The sequence below is a fragment of the Lithobates pipiens genome, unplaced genomic scaffold (assembly GCF_037356315.1).
Source record: "Lithobates pipiens isolate NorthernLeopardFrog02 unplaced genomic scaffold, aLitPip1_a1.2 Scaffold_18, whole genome shotgun sequence".
Classification (NCBI taxonomy): domain Eukaryota; kingdom Metazoa; phylum Chordata; class Amphibia; order Anura; family Ranidae; genus Lithobates; species Lithobates pipiens.
In genome coordinates, this window is record NW_027507758.1 from 406,275,587 (window position 1) to 406,298,594 (window position 23,008).

General features: G+C 41.0%; 1 protein-coding gene across 2 annotated transcripts in view; it reads left to right on the forward strand.

Moving 5' to 3' along the window:
• Positions 1 to 23,008, forward strand: part of ZMAT3 (zinc finger matrin-type 3) — a 99,783-nt gene that overhangs the window by 27,624 nt on the left and 49,151 nt on the right. For both annotated transcript variants that reach the window (XM_077487938.1, XM_077487937.1), the window contains 2 exons: positions 14,580 to 14,928; positions 22,693 to 22,806. In XM_077487938.1, the coding sequence (XP_077344064.1) occupies positions 14,659 to 14,928; positions 22,693 to 22,806 (384 nt within the window). In that variant the 5' untranslated portion in view covers positions 14,580 to 14,658. The remainder of the gene's footprint in view (positions 1 to 14,579; positions 14,929 to 22,692; positions 22,807 to 23,008) is intronic.

Consider the following 23,008-nt stretch of genomic DNA (forward strand, 5'->3'; position numbering starts at 1 on the left):
GGGACTGGGATCATGCTACAGGAGATGGTCAGAGACTGGGGACATGCTACCGGAGATGGTCAGAGACTGCAGGCTTGCTACAGGAGATGGTCAGGGACTGCAGGCTTGCTACAGGAGATGGTCAGAGACTGCAGACATGCTACAGGAGATGGTCAGAGACTGCAGGCATGCTACAGGAGATGATCAGAGACTGGGGACATGCTACAGGAGATGGTCAGAGACTGGGGACATGCTACAGGAGATGGTCAGAGACTGGGGACATGCTACAGGAGATCGGAAGGGAGGGTATGGCAGGGCTTCGTAGATTTGTTGTGCCAAATCTAAAAACACAATATACTAGAAAAGAGATCCCCTGGGGGTGGATTTAGTAAAGTAAAAAAGTAGTACAAAAATTATTTTATTACATAAAACAATCAAAAAACATTTAGTATACAGTATACATCTAAAAAATACATCAAAGGGTATATATACAACCAGTATTTATACTGCACATAATTATGCCATATAGTCCTTTTGGAGAGAGCCACCCTACGCGTTTCGGAGCTTAACAAAGCATATCCTTCAGAAGGTGTAACTACAGCATTTTTGTGGAATCTAATGAATAACAGGGGACATGGTGTCACAGTTAGATAATAACCAGGCAAGAAATAGGACGTAAATACAGCAATAGGTTATAAGCAAAAATTCATAAATACTTACAATACTGGTAATTATGATTTTATTATTTTATTTATTATTTAATTATTTTATTGAACATTACCTTTGGGATATTATCATAATTACCAGTATTGTAAGTATTTATGAATTTTTGCTTATAACCTATTGCTGTATTTACGTCCTATTTCTTGCCTGGTTATTATCTAACTGTGACACCATGTCCCCTGTTATTCATTAGATTCCACAAAAATGCTGTAGTTACACCCCTGAAGAAGGATATGCTTTGTTAAGCTCTGAAACGCGTAGGGTGGCTCTCTCCAAAAGGACTATATGGCATAATTATGCGCAGTATAAATACTGGTTGTATATATACCCTTTGATGTATTTTTTAGATGTATACTGTATACTAAACTTTTTTTGTTTGTTTTATGTAATAAAATAATTTTTGTACTACTTTAGTTTGTACGTGCCTTAAAAATCCACCCCCAGGGGATCTCTTTTCTAGTATATGCTACAGGAGATGGTCAGAGACTGGGGACATGCTACAGGAGATGGTCAGAGACTGGGGACATGCTACAGGAGATGGTCAGAGACTGGGGACATGCTACAGGAGATGGTCAGAGACTGAGGTCATGCTACAGGAGATGGTCAGAGACTGGGGACATACTACAGGAGATGGTCAGAAACTGCAGACATGCTACAGGAGATGGTCAGAGACAGCAGGCATGCTACAGGAGATGGTCAGAGACTGCAGGCATGCTACAGGAGATGGTCAGAGACTGCAGGCATGCTACAGGAGATGGTCAGTAACTGCAGGCATGCTACAGGAGATGGCCAGAGACTGCAGGCATGCTACAGGAGATCAATGCAGCCTCACTGTGCACAGCAGCCTACCAGTGCCCGTCATGTAGCCTGCCTGTGCCTCACCAGTGCATATAAACATACACATATAAAAACGCACACACACACACATATATATATATATAAACATACACACATTTAAACATACACACATAAAACACACATATAACACATACATGCGCACACACACACATATAAACATACACACTTAACACAGATACACATATAACACACACACACATATAAACATGCACACATATAACACACACAGAGGCATACAAACATATATATAGACAGTCTTTTTTTTTTAATTGGCAGCTGCAGCTCTGTACATTAAAGCGGGAGTCCACCGAGGACTCCGCGTTTTTTTTTTTTTTTAAAAGCCAGCAGCTACAAATACTGCAGCTGCTGGCTTTTAAAATAGTGACACTTACCTGTCCAGCGCGCCCGCGATGTCGGCACCCGAAGCCGATCGCTAGGTCGTCTGTCGGGTCCTGCCGCCGCCATCTTGGGTATGGGAATCAGGAAATGGAGCCTTTCGGCTTCATTTCCCGGTTCCCTACTGCGCATGCGCGAGCCGCGCTGCGCAATGAGGACGGTCCCCGCTGCCTCTGGGAGCTGTGTGTTTCCCAGCAGGCAGCGGGGCACTTGCTGAAGGGGGCGGGCGCTTGCGGAAAGGGGCGTAACGTACGCCCCTTTCCGCAGAGAGCTAGCCCGGAAGTGGGTGCAGTTACCTGGATTATCCAGGTAACTGCACCCCCTCCCCCCTGAAAGGTGCCAATTGTGGCGCCGGAGGGGGGGAGGAATCCGATGAGCGGAAGGTCCATTTTAGGGTGGACCTCCGCTTTAATCTCCATGCTGGGTACTGCACTCTAGGGGGAGGCAGAGAGCACAGCACACACTGCTAGACGCCTTTCACTTTCACAGTAAACAGCGTGCCCAGCTCCTGCACAGCCGATTTACACATAGGCTGAGGAGCCATATGCAGCCACCGCTGTGGGGAGGGGGACTTTACAGCGAGACCCCACAGGCTGACTGCAGCATAGGTGAGGAGGGAGGGGAGGAGGAGAGCGTGAAGACAGAATGACACCCCCATGATGGGCGGCACCGGCCCAGCAGGCCCCGCCCCATTTTTGGCACCAGTATCGGCTAAAATTCTCTTTCGGCTTTTTGCCGAAAGGGCCATTTTCGGCCAAAATTTCGGTGCATCCCTACTTGCAATGTACATAGGTCACCCAGAGGGGAATGTTTTTTTTTCTCAGCAAAAGTGGAGTCACGCTTTTAGTTATATTCAGGTATTTTTTTTAACACTTGTCGATACCAATTACAGATACCTACCACAACTTTTTTGTTTACACTTAAGCTGTCAGCAATAGTACAAAGCATTGAAAAATTATTTTACAAATGAAATAATTTTTTTTTTCATTTTGCGATTTTTTTCAATGTGAAACGTGTAAATATATGTTAAAGGTGTAAAGCAAACAAAAAAAGGTTTTACTTATTAATAATTTATAAAATAGAAGTAAATAAAAAAAAAATCAGCAGGAAAATAATAATTAAACTGAGAAGGAGAATAAAAATTATGGGTTAATAAGGGGTTAAACTTAAGAACACTTCAATAAAAAGCAAATATATATATATATATATATATATATATATATTTTTTTTTTTTATTATTATTATTATTTTTTTTTTTTTCTACTTGACAAGGTTGCTTTAAACTGTCTTAATTTGCAGATGGAAGTTCATCCCTTTGATCTGTAAATGAATAAACAGAAGCACAGATAAGAAGATACAAGTTTCTTTTTACCTGTGCTGAGCAATGTTGTTGATAAAAATTGCCTGTTGCTTTTTTTTTTTTTTTGATAGCTGTGAGCAGGGGAACTGCTCTGCACTTTCTACATGAATCTTGGAGATGCTGGATTAAGATCGCGTGGGAGGTCCATTTGAGATCACGATCTTTTAAAGGTTTATTGTGCAGCTCTAATTGCAAATCTATGTGAGTTTTCTGCAGTGATGGCTACCAAAATGAGATTACGGAAACACACTTCGGGGGTCACTGTCTCCCATCAACCCAGATGGGACTGTCTATTTGCAGAAAAACAAGTTCAGGGCTACCACTGATTCTGCAATATGGTGAGTATTATAAACCATACTTTTTTTACACTGTAGTAATGATAGAAATAAAGTACACAATAAATGTAATTCGCTTGACTTGATCCTGAAACCACCCCAAACCCAGGCCATGGAAAAACTTGTCTTCCACAAACCGGTCCCTGGTGCCAAAAGGTTGGGGACAGCTGTTGTTCAAAACATTTAAAGCCCACAATCTCTATTTTCTAGTGTATGATAGTTTTCCTTCTACATTTTCATAGTTTATTAGGGGTGAGCTGTTTTGAAGTGCTGGAAGGTATACTTTTACTGTAAAAGTCCATTTCATTTTATATGATATCAAAAGATGAGTCTGATTGCACAGGGCACTTTCATGTATATTTTGCTAAAATTAGGCTGACCTCAAGAACAGACTGTGCAAAAAAGGAGGTCCCTGCTGATCTATGGACACTCTTCATGTAACCAAGGCAACTGTTTAGCTTGTTAAAGAGCTCCATGTTTGGGAATTGAAAGAAGGCCTTTTCCATATTAACAGAGAATCTGACTTATCTTTCAAATGTATATATAGCGATATTGTGACATTTTGAAAGCGTATATTCTTATTTATACACCATGTATAAAAATATATGTAAGTTGGGATGTGCTGAATATGCACATAAAGTAACAGAAAGGGGAGATGTTTAAGAAAATGGAGCATTCACTTTGTGTCCATTTCTTGCATTAACCTTTAGGCCAGGGCTCGACAAAAAAAATTAACCAATAGTGAATGCTAGGTGATGTGTGTGGTGTGCGTATTTCTTTGGAAGGGGATCTGCACTCCTCCGTTTAGGTGGAGTGGACCAGGGGGTAGTTGGGTGTAAACTGAGTCGTTTTACTCCTGACTGTCCATAGAGTTGATCCCCTGCTGATCGGAATAGAATCTAGGGGATCTTAAGGGGCCTTAAGTGGCTGTAAACCCATTACAACAAGTTTATGCTACAGGTAAGCCTATAATAAGGCTTTCCTGTAACTACCCAGGATATCGTCTAAACCTGCACGATTTAGGAGATATCCCCTGTCCCCTGCATGTGCCGATGACATTGGCACATGCGCACTGGGGAAAATGGAAGAAATGGCATGTATGTGCCGTTGCTTCAGTCTGTGTGCCATTACCGGCGGCTCCTGTGCCGGAGCCGTGATACCCAGAAGTAACCCCAGGAAGAGATGTCGCCGGCTGGAGGGGGAGACAAGGACGCCTGCGGGGGCTTCATTCTCGGGTAATTCATAATGAGCTAGTATGCTATGAATACTAGCTCATTATGCCTTTGTCTTTTTTTTTACCAGGGTTTACAACCACTTTAGGTTAAATTCATGCGGTTGATGTGTTTTTGCAGTTAGTTTTTTCCGGCCCGGTTTGCATTTTTTCATGAGTGTTTTTAATGCGTTTTTTAGGAAATGTTGATGTTACTAGGAGGTGGTGTCTGTTGTCATGCAGGAAATGCACCAAAATGTGTTTTTCATGTTTGGAGAGGGATCAGGCCTATAGCAACAAGATTATGATTCCCATTGTGAAGCATGGTCATGGCTTACTGATGTTTTGAGGATGTGTGAGCTCTAAGGCTTAATGTACACGGGACGTTTTATAACCTCCCCTGAACGATTTAACAGTTGTTTAAAAACATCTGTCTTGCCGTGTTTTCATGCCGCATTTAGCTGCGTTTGCGTTTTAGAAGCATTTTTTTTTTCAAATAGTCAAAAATTAAAAATGCCTGTAAATGAAACACGGTTAAATGCAAGTTATCGTGTTTACAAGCTGTTACAGGTATTTAGCGTTTCAAATGCCTCTGAACATCCATCCTGAACGCATTTTTTTGCTTTCCAAAAAATGCTTCTAAACTCAACCGTTTAAAAACTACTCTAAAAACGTCCCTGTGTACATGTACTGATAAGATAACATAGAGGAGAGTTCATGGGCAGCTGAAAAAAACACCCAACTGGTCCCAAACATCCGTTTAGCAACAGCAGTGTACATGAGGCCTAAAGTTATCTTGTGAAAATTGATGTCAACATTAATGCAGCATGTTATCAGAAAATACTAGCAGGCAATTTGCATTCTTCTGCATGAAAGCTGCGCATTGGGACCCTCTTTGAGTTTCCAGCACGACTAAGCTCAAGGCCAAGCTGACCCTCCAGTGGTTACAGCATAAAAAGGAGAAGGTACTGTAGTGGCCATTACTGTCTCCTGACCTTAATATCATCAAACCTCTCTAGGGAGATCTCAAACGTGTGGTTAATGCAAAACGACCAAAGACTTTTCTCGACCTGGAGGCATTTTGCCAAGACGATTGGGAAGCTATACCATCTGCAAGAATTTGGGGCCTAAAGACTGCATGCTGTTCTTGATGCTAAAGGGGGCAATACACAGTATTAAGAACTTAGGGGATACAGATATTTAAACATGGGTCATTTCATTTGTTTACTTGTCATGTTTTGTTTTATGATTGTGCCATTCTGTTATGACATACAGTTGCATATGAACCCCATAAGAAATAAAATAAATTTGTTTTGCCTGCTTACTCTTGTTACCTTTAAAAATGGTACATTCTCTATTACTAATTCTCTATAGGGGATGCATACTTTTGAGCACCACTGTAAATAGATTGTAGTGCATCTCAAACAAGAATAAATATTTCCAGTTCAACATACCAGCCAGCTGGGCAACAAATGAAATTGTCCTGTCTCAGCCCTTGTACACACGGTCGGAGATTCAGACGGAATGTGTCCTATCGGACCATTTTGTCGGATAATCCCACTGTGTGTGGTCTCCATTGGACTGTTTCCGTCGGAGTATCCGATGGACCAAGTTTTCCAACTTGTCCGTAAAATTTTCCGACAAAATGCTCCGATCGGACATACTCTGATCATGTGTAGCCTACACCGACGGACAAAGTGCCACGCATGCTCAGATCAAATTCCTAGACCAAAGCTATTGGCTACTAGCCTGAATGTGACAAAATAACGTCATCACGTTATGTACAATCGGATTTTCTGACAACTTTGTCCGACCGTGTGTATGCAACAGTTTGGGACAAAATCTGTCGGACAAAATCCGTCGGATAAAATCCAGTGGATTTGGTTGTCAGAATGTCCGATCGTGTGTACAAGGGCTAACAGTTAATGTTAAAACAGGTGTCTAGTTTGCACAGATTTGCAAATATATGTGTAAGCTGTAGAGGCCACATCAGTCCTAACTCTATACATTTTGAGAGACTCCATAGTACGAGCACATATAAAATAATGGATAGATTGAGGACAGGTATGCCTGGAGGGAGCCCACTTCTCCTTAAAGGCACAGGGGTGCACTGAACAGTAAATAGCACAATGGCAGCGAAGGGGCCCAGTGCGCCCCCTCAATAAATGCTGTAGTGCATCTCTCTGGATCTGCGAATGCACTAGAAACACATAGATGTGAACCTAGCCTAAATCTACTGGGACACATGGCTGCACATACACAGCTGCTGTGTCCCTATATGACATTGGTGCGGGTCCCTGAAAGCACACAGGGTGAGTTCATGGGCCCTCACTCACGTGCACCTGCATGTCATATAGGGAAACAGCAGCTGTGTCTGTGCAGCCGTGTGTCCCAATAGACTTAAATGGGTTGCTGGCACAGGGATGCCCGCAGCACCCGTGCATCCCCATGCTGGTAAAAGATGGACCTGCATGGAGCTAATTGCTCCGTGCAAATAGGGCCTCATTTAAAGTATATGTGAACCCTCACTTTGTAAAATAACCCATTCAGTTAACAATAGAAACGAAAGGTAAAACATTTGTGTATACATAAAAAACATTATCAATACCATTTCTCCCCCTTTTTTATAAGTGATCACATCACAGAGTGACTGGAAGGAACACCAGGGATTTCACACAAAAGAAGCAATACAAAGAGAAGAGGATATTTTTGCGCACATGTACATGGTATAGCAGCGACAAATCAGGAGTATGAAATGTGGGGTTTAATTATTCTTTAACCCATATGTCGCCCAGAATGGGTACCCGTGTGATCTTGTGATAGCTGTGATGTTGCAGCCTCTGTGACAGCTCTCTGTGTAACTGATGATTTTATACAGAGGGCTGTCACAGATCACACAGACTGCAGCCATTCCCACACAGTACACCAAGCACCACTGTCCCTGTCCCATGAACATCAAGTGGCCAATGAAAATCTGTATCAGTGTCCCATGAACATCCACCAGTGCATAAAACATCTGTCACAGTGTACCTGGGTGGATTTGATTTAAATCAAGCGATTTAAATCACAATTTAGAACAGAAGAATTTGGGTGGCACAGTGGTGTAGTGGGTAGTACACTCACCTAGCAGTAAAAAGGTCGCTGGTTTGAATCCCAACCATGACACTACCTGCCTGGAGTTTGCATGTTCTCTCTGTGCCTGTGTGGGTTTTCTCTGGGTACTCCTGTTTCCTCCTACACTCCAAAGACTCCAAATTGGCTTCTGTACAAAATTGTCCCTAGTATATGAATGTGAGTTGGGGACCTTGGATTGTGGGCTCCTTGAGGGTAGGGACTGATGTGAATGTGCGATGTATGTGTAGAGCATTGCGTAAATTGACAGTGCTATATGGGTACCTTAAACAAAATAGGGATAATTGTAGACATGCACCCACACTCTCTCTGGATGAACTGGTGTCTTTATTCAACCTTACTAACTATAATTGATATGATCCCCTATGTTTGGGACTTTGAGGGCCACAGGCATTGATATGTGTAGAAAAACTATTTTATTGCATAAAAAGACTGGTACAAGATCACAACAAATGATCAAACATTAAAAGATGCCTAGCATCTAATCATGTATGCATGTGACCAACATAACAGACAACATAAAACAAACTGTGACAGTACATATGAAAATAACACTAGTACTCTCCAGTGGATGATAATCCCTGGTACCTGACGCATTTCCAGTTTAATACCTTTGTCAGGGTGGGAGAGTAGGCATAAGTATGGTCAAAAATAGTTTAAAGTGGTTGTAAACCCTTACAAACCACTTTGACCTACAGGTAAGCCTAGATTAAGGTCCAAGAAATATCCAAGAAATATCTCCTAAACCTACACGGTTTAGGAGATATTTGCCTAAAGACAGGCACCGCTGTCTACGGCGCATGCGCCGTAAACAGCGGTGCGCAGGCGCACTGAGAGAGCCGCTGTCAATGGCGATATGCCGCGATTGGCGGCTCCCGTGTGCATGCACGGGAGTGACGTCATTGCGGCTTCGTCGAAACGACAGCGGCGGAGCAGCGAGACCCACCAAGAAGATGGACGCTCCGGACTACAGGGGACAGCAGTGACATTGCTGGCTCCTGTGTCAGGTAAGTGACACATAATGGACTACTATGTGATACATAGTAGTCCATTATGCTTTACCTTTGCAGGGAGACAAAGAGGAAGTAAACTCATCAGGGTTTACTTCCTCTTTAACTCAAATAGTGGTACCATGAAGACAGGGTGTATCAGGCGTTGTCCATTGATTTTGGAGCTTCACTGAAGGCTTCTGCTAACTCCTGTCCTACTCTTTGGTAGAATATATATTGTCCGTGTTCCATTTCCAGAACCTAGCAGCTGCTGCCTATCTAACAGAGTGGGACTCGAGTGTCTTAAATTCATATTGATCTTGGGCTGGCGTTTGTCTGCACCCCCATCCTGACAGTTGCCTCATTTTGTCCTCTACATGGAACCACCATTTGAGTTAAACTATTTTTGACCGTACTTATTCCTACTCTCTACCCCCGAAGGTATTAAACCAGAAACACGTCGGGTACCTGGGATTATCATCCACTGGAGAGTACTATTTTCATATATACTGTCAAAGTTTGTTTTATGTTGTCTGTCATGTTGGTCACATGCATACAGGATTAGATGCTAGACATCTTTTAATGTTTGATCATTTGTTGTGATCTTTTACCAGTCTTTTTATGCAATAAAATTATTTTTCTACACATATCAGTGTCTGTGGCCTTCAAAGTCCAAAACATAGGGGGTACATTTTTTTTGTTCTACACAATCTAGGGATGTGGCCACTACATTGATTTTTTTTGACATGGTAAAAGCCCCCTTCTTTTTTATAAATCACAATTTAAATCATGATTTAAATCACTAGTAAAAAGGCTTGATTTAAATCAACTTGATTTAAATCAGATTTTTTTAAAGAACAACTGTCATCTCTGTCCCACAGCGACTCCTCCTTTGACCCTCTGTTGACTCATAGACAGTCCCATTCACTTTAATGGGACGGCTGGTGAAGCGGCAGTGACCCACCAAGGTGAGGGATGTGGTGACAGCAGGTAAGTAGATGCCCGCTAATGGGCGCTGCTACGATAGTTCTAAAATGACAGGTGCTCTTTAATTGTAAGGCCTCATTCTTGGTGGTAGTTAGAATTGTTAATATTTGAAAAAAATATGAAGGTTTCCTATTTAGAATAATAAGCTGTCAGGTTAGTAAAACAGTGATATCAGAACCAATTCAATTATACAATTTGTAGTGTACATAGATTTGCAAAACAAATGGGATAAAGGAATATTCCTGAACTTTGGTTTATCTCATGGTTACTGTGACATTGAGTGAACGCATCAATGCAGTACATGTTATCTCAGCTTGCAGAGCTTCGATTCGTTGAATGCGTTTACCAAAAATGTAAATATTGCAGAATATACAGCCTCATGATACATAACTAAGCTCCATTTCATGCTGAATAAACTAAATTATTAATGTATCTTAAATAGAGAGCATTTTATTAAAATAAATTTGATAAAAATCAAAAAAATGGATTTAAATAAAAAAAATCAGGTTTTTTTTTTTTTAAATCATGAACATCTGTATCAGTGCATAAAACATCTGTCACAGTGTACCAGTGTCCCATGAACAAAAAACTGATAGCGCTCCATTGCAACATCTGTAATAGTGTACAAGTGCACAAAAACATCTGTCAGTGTCCCACCAATAAATAAATAAAACATTTAAAGCGTGCTTGCATGCAAAGGTGAACACGCACCTTGGTCCCGTATGCATACATCGAACTACAGAACGGGAGCAATAATTCTAGCATCAGACCACCTGTGTAACTCTAAACTGTTAACCAATAAAGGCTCATAGGGACACCTATGGAGATTTTTAAATACCCAAGTTTGGCACCATTTCACAAGCGTGCACAATTTTAAACCGTGACATGTTTGGTATCTATTTAATTGGCGCAACACCATATTTTATATTTTACCAAAAATATGGGTATTATATTGTCTTTGTGTGCAGTGAAATTTATTAAAATGTATTTATGTGTTTGTGTGTAAAATTGCGTTCGAAAAACTGCTGCGCAAATACCATGTGACACAACAATTTGCGAAACCCACCAATTTTATTCTCTAGGGCAGGGGTGGCCAACCAGTGGCCCGGGGGCCACAGGTGGCCCGCGACCTCCTGCTCTGGAATGGCGGGTTAGCAAGCCACAGTTCACAGGTTGCCGACCCGTCATACCACAGCACAGGTGTTGTGAATGAAGCTGGTGGTAGAGGAAGAAAACAGCTGCAGAGCAGAGCCCATAAGCCGATGCTTCCTGTACAGCGCCGGCTTTTGGCACAGACAGAGTCTATGGCAAAGTTCAGTTAACCCACAGCACTACCCTGCACCCGCTGTGTGGGTAATCATCAGTGTGAAAGCAGTTTAGGCCCTTTTCACCCGATCGGCCCTACCCAATCGGACCCTCAATTCACCTCTACAGAGCGGCAGATGTAAACAGACTTTTGTCCATTTACTCCCGCCTGCCTCCAATTCCGGTCCTAAAAATCTGATAAAAAATAGAAGGGAGTTCGCCCCCTTCCATCTGGGTGGATCGGATCGGAGGGCCTATAGAGTAGCTGTGACCTGTCATTCACCCGCTCCGCTCGTTGTAGCCCACAACTGGTTACCAAGTTGCTTAAGTGGCCCTCGCTCTTAAAAAGGTTGGGTACCCCTGCTCTAGGGACTCTGCTACAAAAATATCTACTGTTTGGAGGTTCTATGTAATTTTCTAGCAAAAATACAGATTTTTACTTGTAAACAAAAATTATCAGAAGAAGGCTTGGTCTTAAAGTGGATAATACCCGAAGTACAGCTTGGATGTTGCTCCTTTCTATATGACTAGGCTATGAAAAAGTCTCACATTTGGTATCGCCATACTCAGAACGAGTAGCAGGATTTGTTTTGGGGTGTAATTGCAAGTATGCTTATGCTGTGTTTGAGGAATACTGTAACTTGTTAATATGATTTTTTTGTAAAAATACAAGCTTTGTTCTATGTTAGTGCCCTGAATACTAACAATCAACTAATGCATCAAAGAAGTCTTTTCACCTAGGGTGGGGAGAGTAGCACCAGATGCCACCCATTCCCACCATGACAGCACATCCTTGAGCAGTATGTAATAAGTTAGCTACAGACGACTAAGTTAAGGCTGCCTGTGTGTTGTTTGCAAACCCACAATTGTAGACATACTGATTTCGTTTCTTAGAAGTGCAACATACTTAGAAGTACACTAATACAGTATTCTTAGACATGTACATGACTGCTGTTTATTTACCAAAATAAAACGCATAGTGCATAGCAACAAATTTCAGCTCATCCTATAGGCAACCCTTATTGCCAGTTCACACAGGGGTGACCTGTCAGACGATGGAACCCTTCTAATAGGAGCGACTCAAGTAATACTGTACTACTTTGGGGCGACTTTGGAGCGGCTTGCATTGACTTATATTAACCACTTCCCGCCCAAGGTATGTCCAGGGACGTCCTTGACTTTCCGGGGTTATATCTGAATGATGCCTGAGGCCACAGACATCATTCAGATATCGGCGTTTTCAGCCGGCGATTCCCTGCACCATAAGAACGATCATAGCGGCTGTTCCGCCGCTTGATCGTTCTTACGGGAGGCCCTCCCGCCGCCCTCCGGTGATTCTGCCGACTCACCGCTTCCATCGGTGAGTCGGTCACAGAATCCGCCGGCCCCCGGATAATACCATAGAGATTTCTGGCAGAGCAGATCGTCCCCGGAGTCTCTATGATCGTTCGGAGGCCTGTAAATTGGTCCGATCGTGCCATATTTCTATTACAAGGGATGTTTACATTCCTTGTAATAGGAATAAAAGTAATCATTTTTTTTTTAAGTGTCAAACTAAAAAAATAAAAGTAAAATTAACAATAAAAAAATAAAAAATTAAAGCGCCCCTGTCCCCGTGAGCTCGTACACAGAAGCGAACGCATACACAAGTCCCGCCCACATATGAAAATGGTGTGCAAACCACACATGTGAGGTATTGCTGGGAACGTTAGAGCGAGAGCAATAATTCTAGACCTCCTCTGTAACGCAAAACATGTAACCAGTAAAATTTTTTAAAACGTCACCTATGGGGATTTTTAAATACCAAAGTTTGGCGCCATTCCACGGTCGCATGCAATTTTGAAGCGTGACATGTTGGGTATCTATTTACTCGGCGTATCTTCATCTATCACATTATGCAAAAAAAAAATTTCTGAAAAAAACGCGTTTGCAAAAATTGCTGCGCAAATACCGTGCGAGATAAAAGGTTGCAACAACCGCCATTGTATTCTCTAGGGTCTTTGCTAAAAAAACATATATCATGTTTGGGGGTTCTATGTAATTTTCTAGCAAAAAAATGATGAATTTTACATGTAGGAGAGAAATGTCAGAATTGGCCTGGATGCGAAGTGGTTAAAGAAGTTGTTTGCAAGTCGCGCCGAGGTTGTGCTGTGCGGGGCGGCTTCAGAGTTGGACGACTTTGAAGCCGCCCCTGTGTGAACCAACACTTACACTTTCTTTATTTTGCTTTCCAAACTTAGCCCATGTTTGCATTATGTTTTATTGTCTCTGGGCAATCTTTCAGGAAAGTGAAAAAAAGAGTTTGTCTTACTAAAGGCAAAAAGGCTATTCACTTTGCAAGGGAATATCCAGCCATTGACAAGGAAAAGGAAATCAACTGTATTTTTAGTCAACAGAGCGTCACCCCATTCACCAAGCTGGTGTGCAAAATTCCCTTACAAAGTAAAACTACCCCTGTAAAGTGGCCGATTTGCCTTTAGTAAATAAACTGCTTATATGATTATAGCTAAATTGTATTTGTTGATGATTCATTGGACCACAGAGCCTGTGTTGTCTTCTGTCAGGCATATGGGAAATATTTGTTTTTATCACTTGCTTGGGTATTTGAAGAGGACATTTTGTTTTCTAGATTTGATAAGTGTATTATTTTAAATGACTGTATTTATTGACATTTTTTTCTAATGCTAGCAATAGACATGTCTTGAAATTTGGGAGATCTAAAATCTGAAAGATATGCATCATCATTATTATTATTTAATTTATGTATATAGTCGTCATCTTCTATGGTACTGTACAAACAAGGGTCAGTAGCACAGGTAATACAATACACAAAATGTTAAAAAATACAAGATAACAAGTAACAAGGTAACAAGTACTTGTTAGGTACTACAGTGTAGCAAATCCTAACAGTAAGAAGAAACAATAGCAGAGAGGGCTCTAAAGAACATGCAGTTTAGAAGGGTAGGAAAAAAAGGTAAAGGAACATTTTTGTAGAATTGTCTAGTTAAAGGATCTCCATGTAATGAATCATCTGATCAATATTTTTCCAGACAATCACTGTTTTTCCCCAGATAAAGACTGTATATTCAGCGCATTAGCATGCATGTTCAGCTGAACCAGTAATGCGTGTTCATATAAATATCTTTCATAAGATGTACCTGTTGGTTGTTTGATATCCTGATCATCATCTCATGCTGTAATGTGCCTTAGAGTCTTTAGTAAATTACTGCATTGGCTACGTTTGGCTATGTGCGGCTTACTTGTCATGAAATTACCATGTTTCTTTTTTTTTTTTTTTGTTAAAGCACTCTTCAGAACATCAGAGCCATCCAGACTGCCTGAGCCAAACTTTTTTCACTTTTGCCATCGCACAGAACTGGGCAGATGATTGTGCTGCAACATGCCAGGTCTCCTCACCCTGAGCAACCTGCTTTTCCTTCTGCCATTGCAATGGGCAAAAAGCCAGTAGTCCTACCTACACAGCCTCATTCACCAATACGAGTAGCCCTTGCAGCTCAGCCACCTTCCTTGGAAGTCCTTGAGGATGACACCGCGGAGCAAGATCCGTCCTTGGAGGAATTGTGTAAACCTCTTTCTTGTAAGCTGTGTAATGTCACCCTGAATTCAGCACAGCAAGCTCAAGCACATTATCAGGTAAGGACCACCGTTAAGTTCTTGCTTCATTTGAATGTTATTCCTATGAGACACAGAACCATGTAAAACATGTATCATAGCTGTTAACTGACCTCATTGATAAGAAATAGACTTGACATTAACTGTGTATTATCCAAATGGTAGCAAATAACAGATGACCTCATTATGTCGAATCATCTGCAATTTTGTTCTGGTATATTTGGAATCATATAGAATACAAAATCTGATGTATCCCAGAATGTACTGAAAATGAAAATATCTAACAGGACTGAATCGGTTCTGCCAGAAATTTTTGTGTACCTACCTAGATTCAAGAATACTGGAACATACAATTTTTTTCTTCAAGTGGTTCTAAAGTCAAACCTTTTTTTAAGTTTTGGATAGAGTATTCAAATATTAGAACCTCTGTCAGATGTTTATTCATATCTGTGTCCCCACTAGGGAGATTTCCGGCCTCTGTCTTAGTGACCGTTTTCACCTGGACTGAAAGATGAAAAATCTACATTTTGAGTTCTCATCAGGTACAGCAAGAAGGGAAATCTTTCGATTAGGGCACTTGTTCAAGTGACTGCTGTCTAAGAGGTTTTTTTTATTTTTTCTGTTTTTTAACTTCATGGAAATTTCTTTTCATATCCAGTGATATCTACAAGACAAGAAGGTAAGGAAAATCTTCTAAATGGGACACAGCAAAAACTAAAGGGTTTGTAGCCATTATCTACTCTACCCAAATCTAAAAAAAAAGTTCTGGCTTCAGATATACTTTGAGGACAGGGATGTAGAAGTTCTGTTTTACCTACACTAGTTTACACAGAGGTGTGTCATGGTTAGAACAGGGCCAGGGAAACTAAGCAAAAATATTGTCAGCAATTATGGGCAACAAGAAAGGCTAAGCTAAAGTGCAGATAAATGTAGCAAATGGTGTTGCCATCAAGGGGTAAAGGACAAACCAAGAAGGGTAGTACCTGGAATTGCCTGATCTTCACTTGATGAGCCCAAGGCATAAGAATACACAGAGTTGGAAATATAGCAAAGCAAGAGAGAGTATCAAAGCAACCAGACACAAGATTATAGCAAATGCACAATAAAGGTGTGAGGCAGTGTAGCACAGGATACAAAACAAAGACACAAAGTGCAAGGTAGCAAGGTAAAAGGCAACATGGTAGGGAGACACAATCAGACCATAGAACTGATAAAGAAAAGTAGGGCAATAGGCTGTCAGAGTGAAAATGGTGGTGGGTCTCCTGGCTAGCAGAAAACTGGGAAGGTTCGAGAAGGCCTTTGATCAAGTGGCCTGGGACTATATGGCTGCCATGTTAAGGGCTGTTTGGTTCCGCACTAAAATTGCGCAACAGGATCTTAGCCCTCTGTGCAATTCCTTCTGCTAGGGCTAAGTGAAATGGATCTTTATCGGATGCTTTCACAATGGGACAAGACAGGGGTGCACATTGTCACCCCTGATATTTGTTCTTACCCTGGAGCCATTTTTTAGTTGCTTGCGGGGTAATCCAGACATCAGAGGATTCCACATAGCGGGGGGGGGGGGCGACAAACTGACCGCATACGCAGATGATCTATTGCTTTTCCTTCGGAACCCCCATTTCTTGATGCCTACATGGTTAGATGCTCCAGACAAATATCTCTTGGTATCCAGTTTTTCAATTAATTACTCAAAGTCCTATGCTCTTAGTGCTGACCTTCAAACTGCAGTTTCCTTTTACAAAAAAACAAGACACTGTCACTTACAGTGGGGCAAAAAAGTATTTAGTCATCCACTAATTGTGCAAGTTCTCCCACTTAAAAAGATGCGAGAGGCCTGTAATTGTCATCATAGGTATACCTCAACTATGAGATACAAAATGTGAAGACAAATCCAGACAACCACATTGTCTGATTTTTGAAAGAATTTATTTGAAAATTATGGTAGAAAATAAGTATTTAGTCAATATTAAAAGTTCATCTTAATACTTTGTTATATATCCTTTGTAGGCAATGACAGAGGTCAAATGTTTTCTGTAAGTCTTCACAAGGTTGTCACACACTGTTGCTGATATGTTGGCCCATTCCACCATACAGATCTCCTCTAGAGCAGTGATGTTTTGGGGCTTGCGATGGGCAACACAGACTTTCTACTCTCTCCAAAGGTTTTCTATGCTTTGAGATCTGGAGACTGGTTAGGCCACTCCAGGACCTTGAAATTCTTCTTACGAAGCCACTCCTTTGTTACCTGGGCAGTGTATTTGGAATCATTGTTATGCTGAAAGACCCAGCCATGTTTCATCTTCAATGCCCTTGCTGATGGGAGGAGGTTTGCACTCAAAATCCCACGATACATGACCCCATTCATCCTTTCATGTACACAGATCAGTCGTCCTGTTCCCTTTGCAGAGAAACAGCCCCAAAGCATGATGTTGCCACCCCCATGCTTCACAGTAGGTATGGTGTTCTTTGGTTACAACTCGGTATTCTCTCTCCTCCAAACATGGCGAGTTGTGTTTCTACCAAACAGTTCTACTTTGGTTTCATCTGACCATATGACATTCTCCCAATCCTCTTCTGGATCATCCAAATGCTCTCTAGCAAACCTCAGACGGACCCACATGTACTGGCTTAAGCAGGGTGACATGTCTGGCACTGCAGGATCTGAGTCCCTGGCGGCGTAGTGTGTTACTGATGGTAGCCTTTGTTACGTTGGTCCCAGCTCTCTGCAGGTCATTCACTAGGTCCCCCTGTGTGGTTCTGGAATTTTTGTTTACCGTTCTTGTGATCATTTTGACCCAACAGGGTGAGATCTTGCATGGAGCCCCAGATCGTGGGAGATTATCAGTGGACTTGTATGTCTTCCATTTTCTAATTATTACTCCCACAGTTGATTTCTTCACACCAGGCTGCTTGCCTATTGCAGATTCAGTCTTCCCAGCTTGGGGCAGGTCTACAATTTTGTTTCTGGTGTCCTCTGACAGCTCTTTGGTCTTCACCATGGTGGAGTTTGGAGTGGGACTGTTTGAGGTTGTGGACAGGTGTCTTTTATACTGATAACAAGTTCTAACAGTGCCATTAATACAGGTAATGAGTGGAGGACAGAGAAACCTCTTAAAGAAGAAGATACAGGTCTGTGAGAGCCAGAAATCTTGCTTGTTTGTAGGTGACCAAATACTTATTTTCCACCATAATTTGCAAATAAATTCTTTTAAAAATCAGACAATGTGGTTGTCTGGATTTGTTTCCACATTTTGTCTCTCATAGTTGAGGTATACCTATGATGACAATTACAGGCCTCTCATCTTTTTAAGTGGGAGAACTTGCACAATTGGTGGCTGACTAAATACTTTTTTGCCCCAGTGTATTTGGGAATAGCACTCTCCTCCGACCCTATGGACTAATATGAATGTAATTATGTCCTCTTGATGAAACAGCTCCACAAGGACCTACTGTCGTGGGGACTTAAACCTCTGTTTTGGTTTGGAAGGGTGGTGGCACTGAAGAGGAATGCTGTGCATCGCCTTCTTTACTGTATGTAATGCAAATGGCCCTGCTTTTTCTCTCTATCTCCTTTTTTTATTTTATTATTTGAGTAAGATGTTCTGAACCTTTCTGTGGTATTATAAGTGACTGAGGTACAGCCTTGCCCACCTTTCTCTCCGGAAGACACAGGGAGGGATGGCTTTCCTGAGATGCAAAAATACTACTGGGCCATCCAGCTGGCAAGGAATGTGGACTGGTCAGTGGTCACTCCACTCTGCTTGTAAAGATTGGGGCCAGATAGAACATGACTTTGTATATACACCTTTAGCAAATTTGGATAAAAGATAGTTATTGGAAGTTGGATCATCCTCTTCTCTGGGCAACTCAGTAAGGTTTTTGTTAGGCTGTTTAGACTTGTGGCATATTCTCAGTGCTGGGTCCCCTCACTCCACTTTGGAAAAACCCAGATTTCGTTCTAGGTATGGCGTTTTTGAAATCGAATTGGCCACATACTTCTCCCCGGCACACCATTTTTTTCACAGGGACAAGTTCTTGGACAGAACAGCCTTAATGGAGCACTTTTGAGGAGATACCGGTTTCTCTTTGGTCCTATTATCAAATGCTCAATTTCTTGCTGATGCCGACATAGAAACAGCCATTTGAAAGACCCTTGTTTGTGTTTGAGGCCATTTGCTCTAGGCATTTCCCTGAGACACTTCTCTCTGATCTGTACACCATCTTAGAAACCCACATTCTAGCAAAGGACCAGCATGCAAAGCATGGGAGTCATAACTTGATTGCCAGTTGGATGATGAAGCATGAGCATAAGTGAATTTAATGGCACATAAATCCTCCTGCAATGTCGCTATCCAGGAAAATGCTTACAAAATTAGAATGAGATGGTACATGGTGAACTCTTATTAACCCCCCTGGCGGTATTCCTGAGTCTGGCTCGGGTGAAAATTCAGTACCATTAGCGGTAACCCCGAGCCAGACTCCGGATCGCATCGCTGAATCCAGGATGAGTATACTTACCTTATCCCCTGGATCCAGCGATGCCCCCCCACTGTGCGAGCGGCTCGTCCTCCACTTGATCTATCACGGAGCCGAGCTCCGTTCCCTGTGAGCGTTGCGACGCACAGGGATGGAGAACGGCGCCAAATTCAAAAAGTGAAACACACAAATTGCATACAGTATAATGTAATCTTACAGATTACATTGCTGTATGTAATTATTTTGCATCCCTTTTGTCCCTAGTGGTTTCTCCAGTGCCCTGCATGTAGTTTTATATTATAAAAACTGTTCTTTCTCCCTGGAAACTGGAGATTGTCCATAGCAACCAAAACTGTCCCTTTACATCAAAAGTGGTTTTAGACCAGCTAGAAAACAGCGATAATAAATTAGAATCACTCGCAGAATTGAGCGATAGTGATTTGTGGGGAGATCCGTCATCAAATACTGAAAAGTAACGACGGTGACAATTCTGCAACTGAGCAAATTTCAGTGTTTTTGATTTGATTACATTATTGAATCATTTTTATTATTATATTATTATTTGGTATAATTCTTTATAGTTATTTATTATATTTTAATTTATGAGTTTGTTTTTCAAACTTTATCATACCCGGGATGTCTACTAGACTCTGGTTTGGACAGATTTAAGTGAGTTATTCCTAAGAATTACAGGCATACAATATAAAATGCCAAATTTCCATGCAAAATAATAGTACCGCTTTCAGCACCAAAAATCTGAAATAATCATACCGCCAGGGAGGTTAACAAGCTTATACCGTCTGCTTCAGACCATTGTTGTCGATGTCGTATGGAGGTGGAATCCTTCTTACACATTTGGTGGTCCTGTCCAGATATTCTTGACTACTGGCAGTGGGTTCATGAACTGGTCAACAAGGTGATGGATGAGTCATTGGATTTTGCTTCAATCCAATATTTTACACTATAACACACAAACATTGCAGAGCCACAAGAAATCCTTAGCGGTTCACATGATTAATGTGGCCAGGATGTGTATACCTGCTGACTGGTTATTGATTCGTTCTTGCTGCCTTTTCAATCGGGAGGTGAATTTTTGGTGCATTTTTTTAACTGACCAAAAAAAAAATGCAGCAAGCATGATTTTTAACAACGCAAAGGAAGTGCAAAAGACCAGAGTGAAGACATACATAACATTTAAAGGGATTCATTTTCTTGAGCTCTTCTTGTGGTTTGAATTGCAATATATCATTCAGCTTGATATGTGGAGACATTATGGGGGTTATTTACGAAATGCAAATCCACTTTTCACTACAAGTGCACTTGGAAGTGCAGTTGCTTTAAATCTGAGGGGTAGATCTGAAATGAGGGGAAGCTCTGCTGATTTTATCATCCAATCATGTGCAAGCTAAAATGCAGTTTTTTTATTTTCCTTGCATGTCCCCCTCAGATCTACAGCAACTGCAATTCCAAGTGCACTTGTAGTGCAAAGTGGATTATAGTAAATAACCCCCTCTGTGTATACCATTCCTGGCAGTAGGACATCCTTGTTTATTTTTGCTTCTTCACTTTTCTCAATGTTATTCATGGTTATATTATATTTGTTGCTATGTCCCGTCACGTGTGACGTATTTTTGTATTTGCTTGATTTCAAAATAAAATAACATGGAATTAAAGAAAATTTTCAACCAGAAACACTAATTGACTTGGGCTGGCCCAGTTCTTAATGGCTTGAATCTTGACAAGGTCCATGGCCAAACTGTGCTTAGACATTTTGTTACATACAGAGATTGCTTTATGTTGGTGTACAGACTGTCCTTGAGTATATAACATTACTAAAACCTATGCTTCTCCCAAAGATATAGATTAAATCAGGATATCGTTATAGAATACAACTACAAATCTGCCTATATGATCTATGATCCATTGAAAAACAGCTCATGCATTGCAAAAGCCGAATAGACTATTTCATCATAAGGGCAATTCTATTAAATGCCATTTTCAAACCATTACCCTGATGTGTTTTGACTAAATTGTATGTTACTCTAAGGCCTAGCTTATTGAAAACCCATGCACTAGCGCTTATTTGTAAATTACACCCTACAAATTATTTGTAAGGTTGCCATCTTTTTCTGGACAAAGAAGAATCCTACCCCTACAGGGGAGGTAAAGGGTTTGATTTAATTCTGTCAAATTCTCATTTACTCCTTCTTTAGAGTGTGGGTCTCAAGAACCAAAAGGTTATACATTCACACTCTAGGGGACCAAACAATGGAGCAGTCCTAGGATATATATGCGCCTTTTTAGCAGTATGATTGTAAAGTGCATTACCAAAATCAATGCACTTAGAAGAAAGTCCTGCAACCACTACTGAAGAAAACTCAGACAGGCAGGTAAACAACTTTGCAGCAGAATTCTCTCTTGTTACTAATTTGCCCACTGCTCCCTCTTCGCTGGGTACTATGCTGATGTAATCATACAAGGCAAAAAATGGATTATCAAAAATGACAAGGACCTAGGGACTTACAAAGTAAATCAGTCCTACCTGCAGGTATTGGGTGCACCAACTTTGGCAGCTTTGGCAAACTTTGCCCCAACTTTGGGTTAGTGACTCCAAGTCTACTGACAAAACTACTAACAAAAATGTTGGCAGCTACACCAAGATCAAAAACGGCTAACACCTCCTGGGGAGCATAATTCAAAACATGAGTATCAAATTGGGATGGTCTTCAGAGGAATTGTAAGTAATTTATTTAAAATACCTTAATAGGGAACAGTTAAATGTGAAATCATAACTGCCTAAGGTGAATCTGACAGAGCTTGAGCTATTTTGCAAAGAAGAATAGCCAAAAATGTCACTCTAAATGTGCAAAGCTGGTTGAGACATCCCCAAAATGACTTGCTGTACTTGCAGGGAAAGGTGGGTCTACAAAGTATTGACTCAGGGGGGTTAAAAAACGAATGCACGCCACACTTATTTATTTGCAATAATTTTTTAAAACCATTTATTATTTTCTTTCCACTTCACAATTATGTGCCACTTTGTGTTGTTCTATCACATAAAATCCCAACAAAATATATTTACGTTTTTGGTTGTAACATGACAAAATGGGAAAAATGTCAAGGGTTATGTTCTGGGAATGATAATCATAATATGAATAATTATTAATCATTGTTAATTGTTATAGTAAACCTAGGGAGTATCTATATAGTCAAAACAAAGTTGACTTTTTGTTAGCAAAAGATAGCAATAGCTTTATCTATTACACAGATGTATGCTGATGCCTAAATTTGTTCATATATTTTTCTTAGGGCAAAAACCACAGCAAGAAATTACGCAATTACTGTGCATCAAGTAGCTGTCCTGCTTCATCAAGACTGAATCAAACTTTAGAAACAGTATCACCAGGATCATCATCACCAAATGTAAGAGCTTGGCTTACAATCTATACACTTATCCTTTTTGTAGAATACACATTATGAAGTACTACAGGCATACCCCACTTAAGTACACAATGGGGTTTATTTACTAAAGCTGAAAATGCAAAATCAGGCTCATTTCTGTATAGAAACCAATGAGCTTCCATGTTTTATTACCAAAGCTTAATTGAACAAGGTGGAGTTAGAA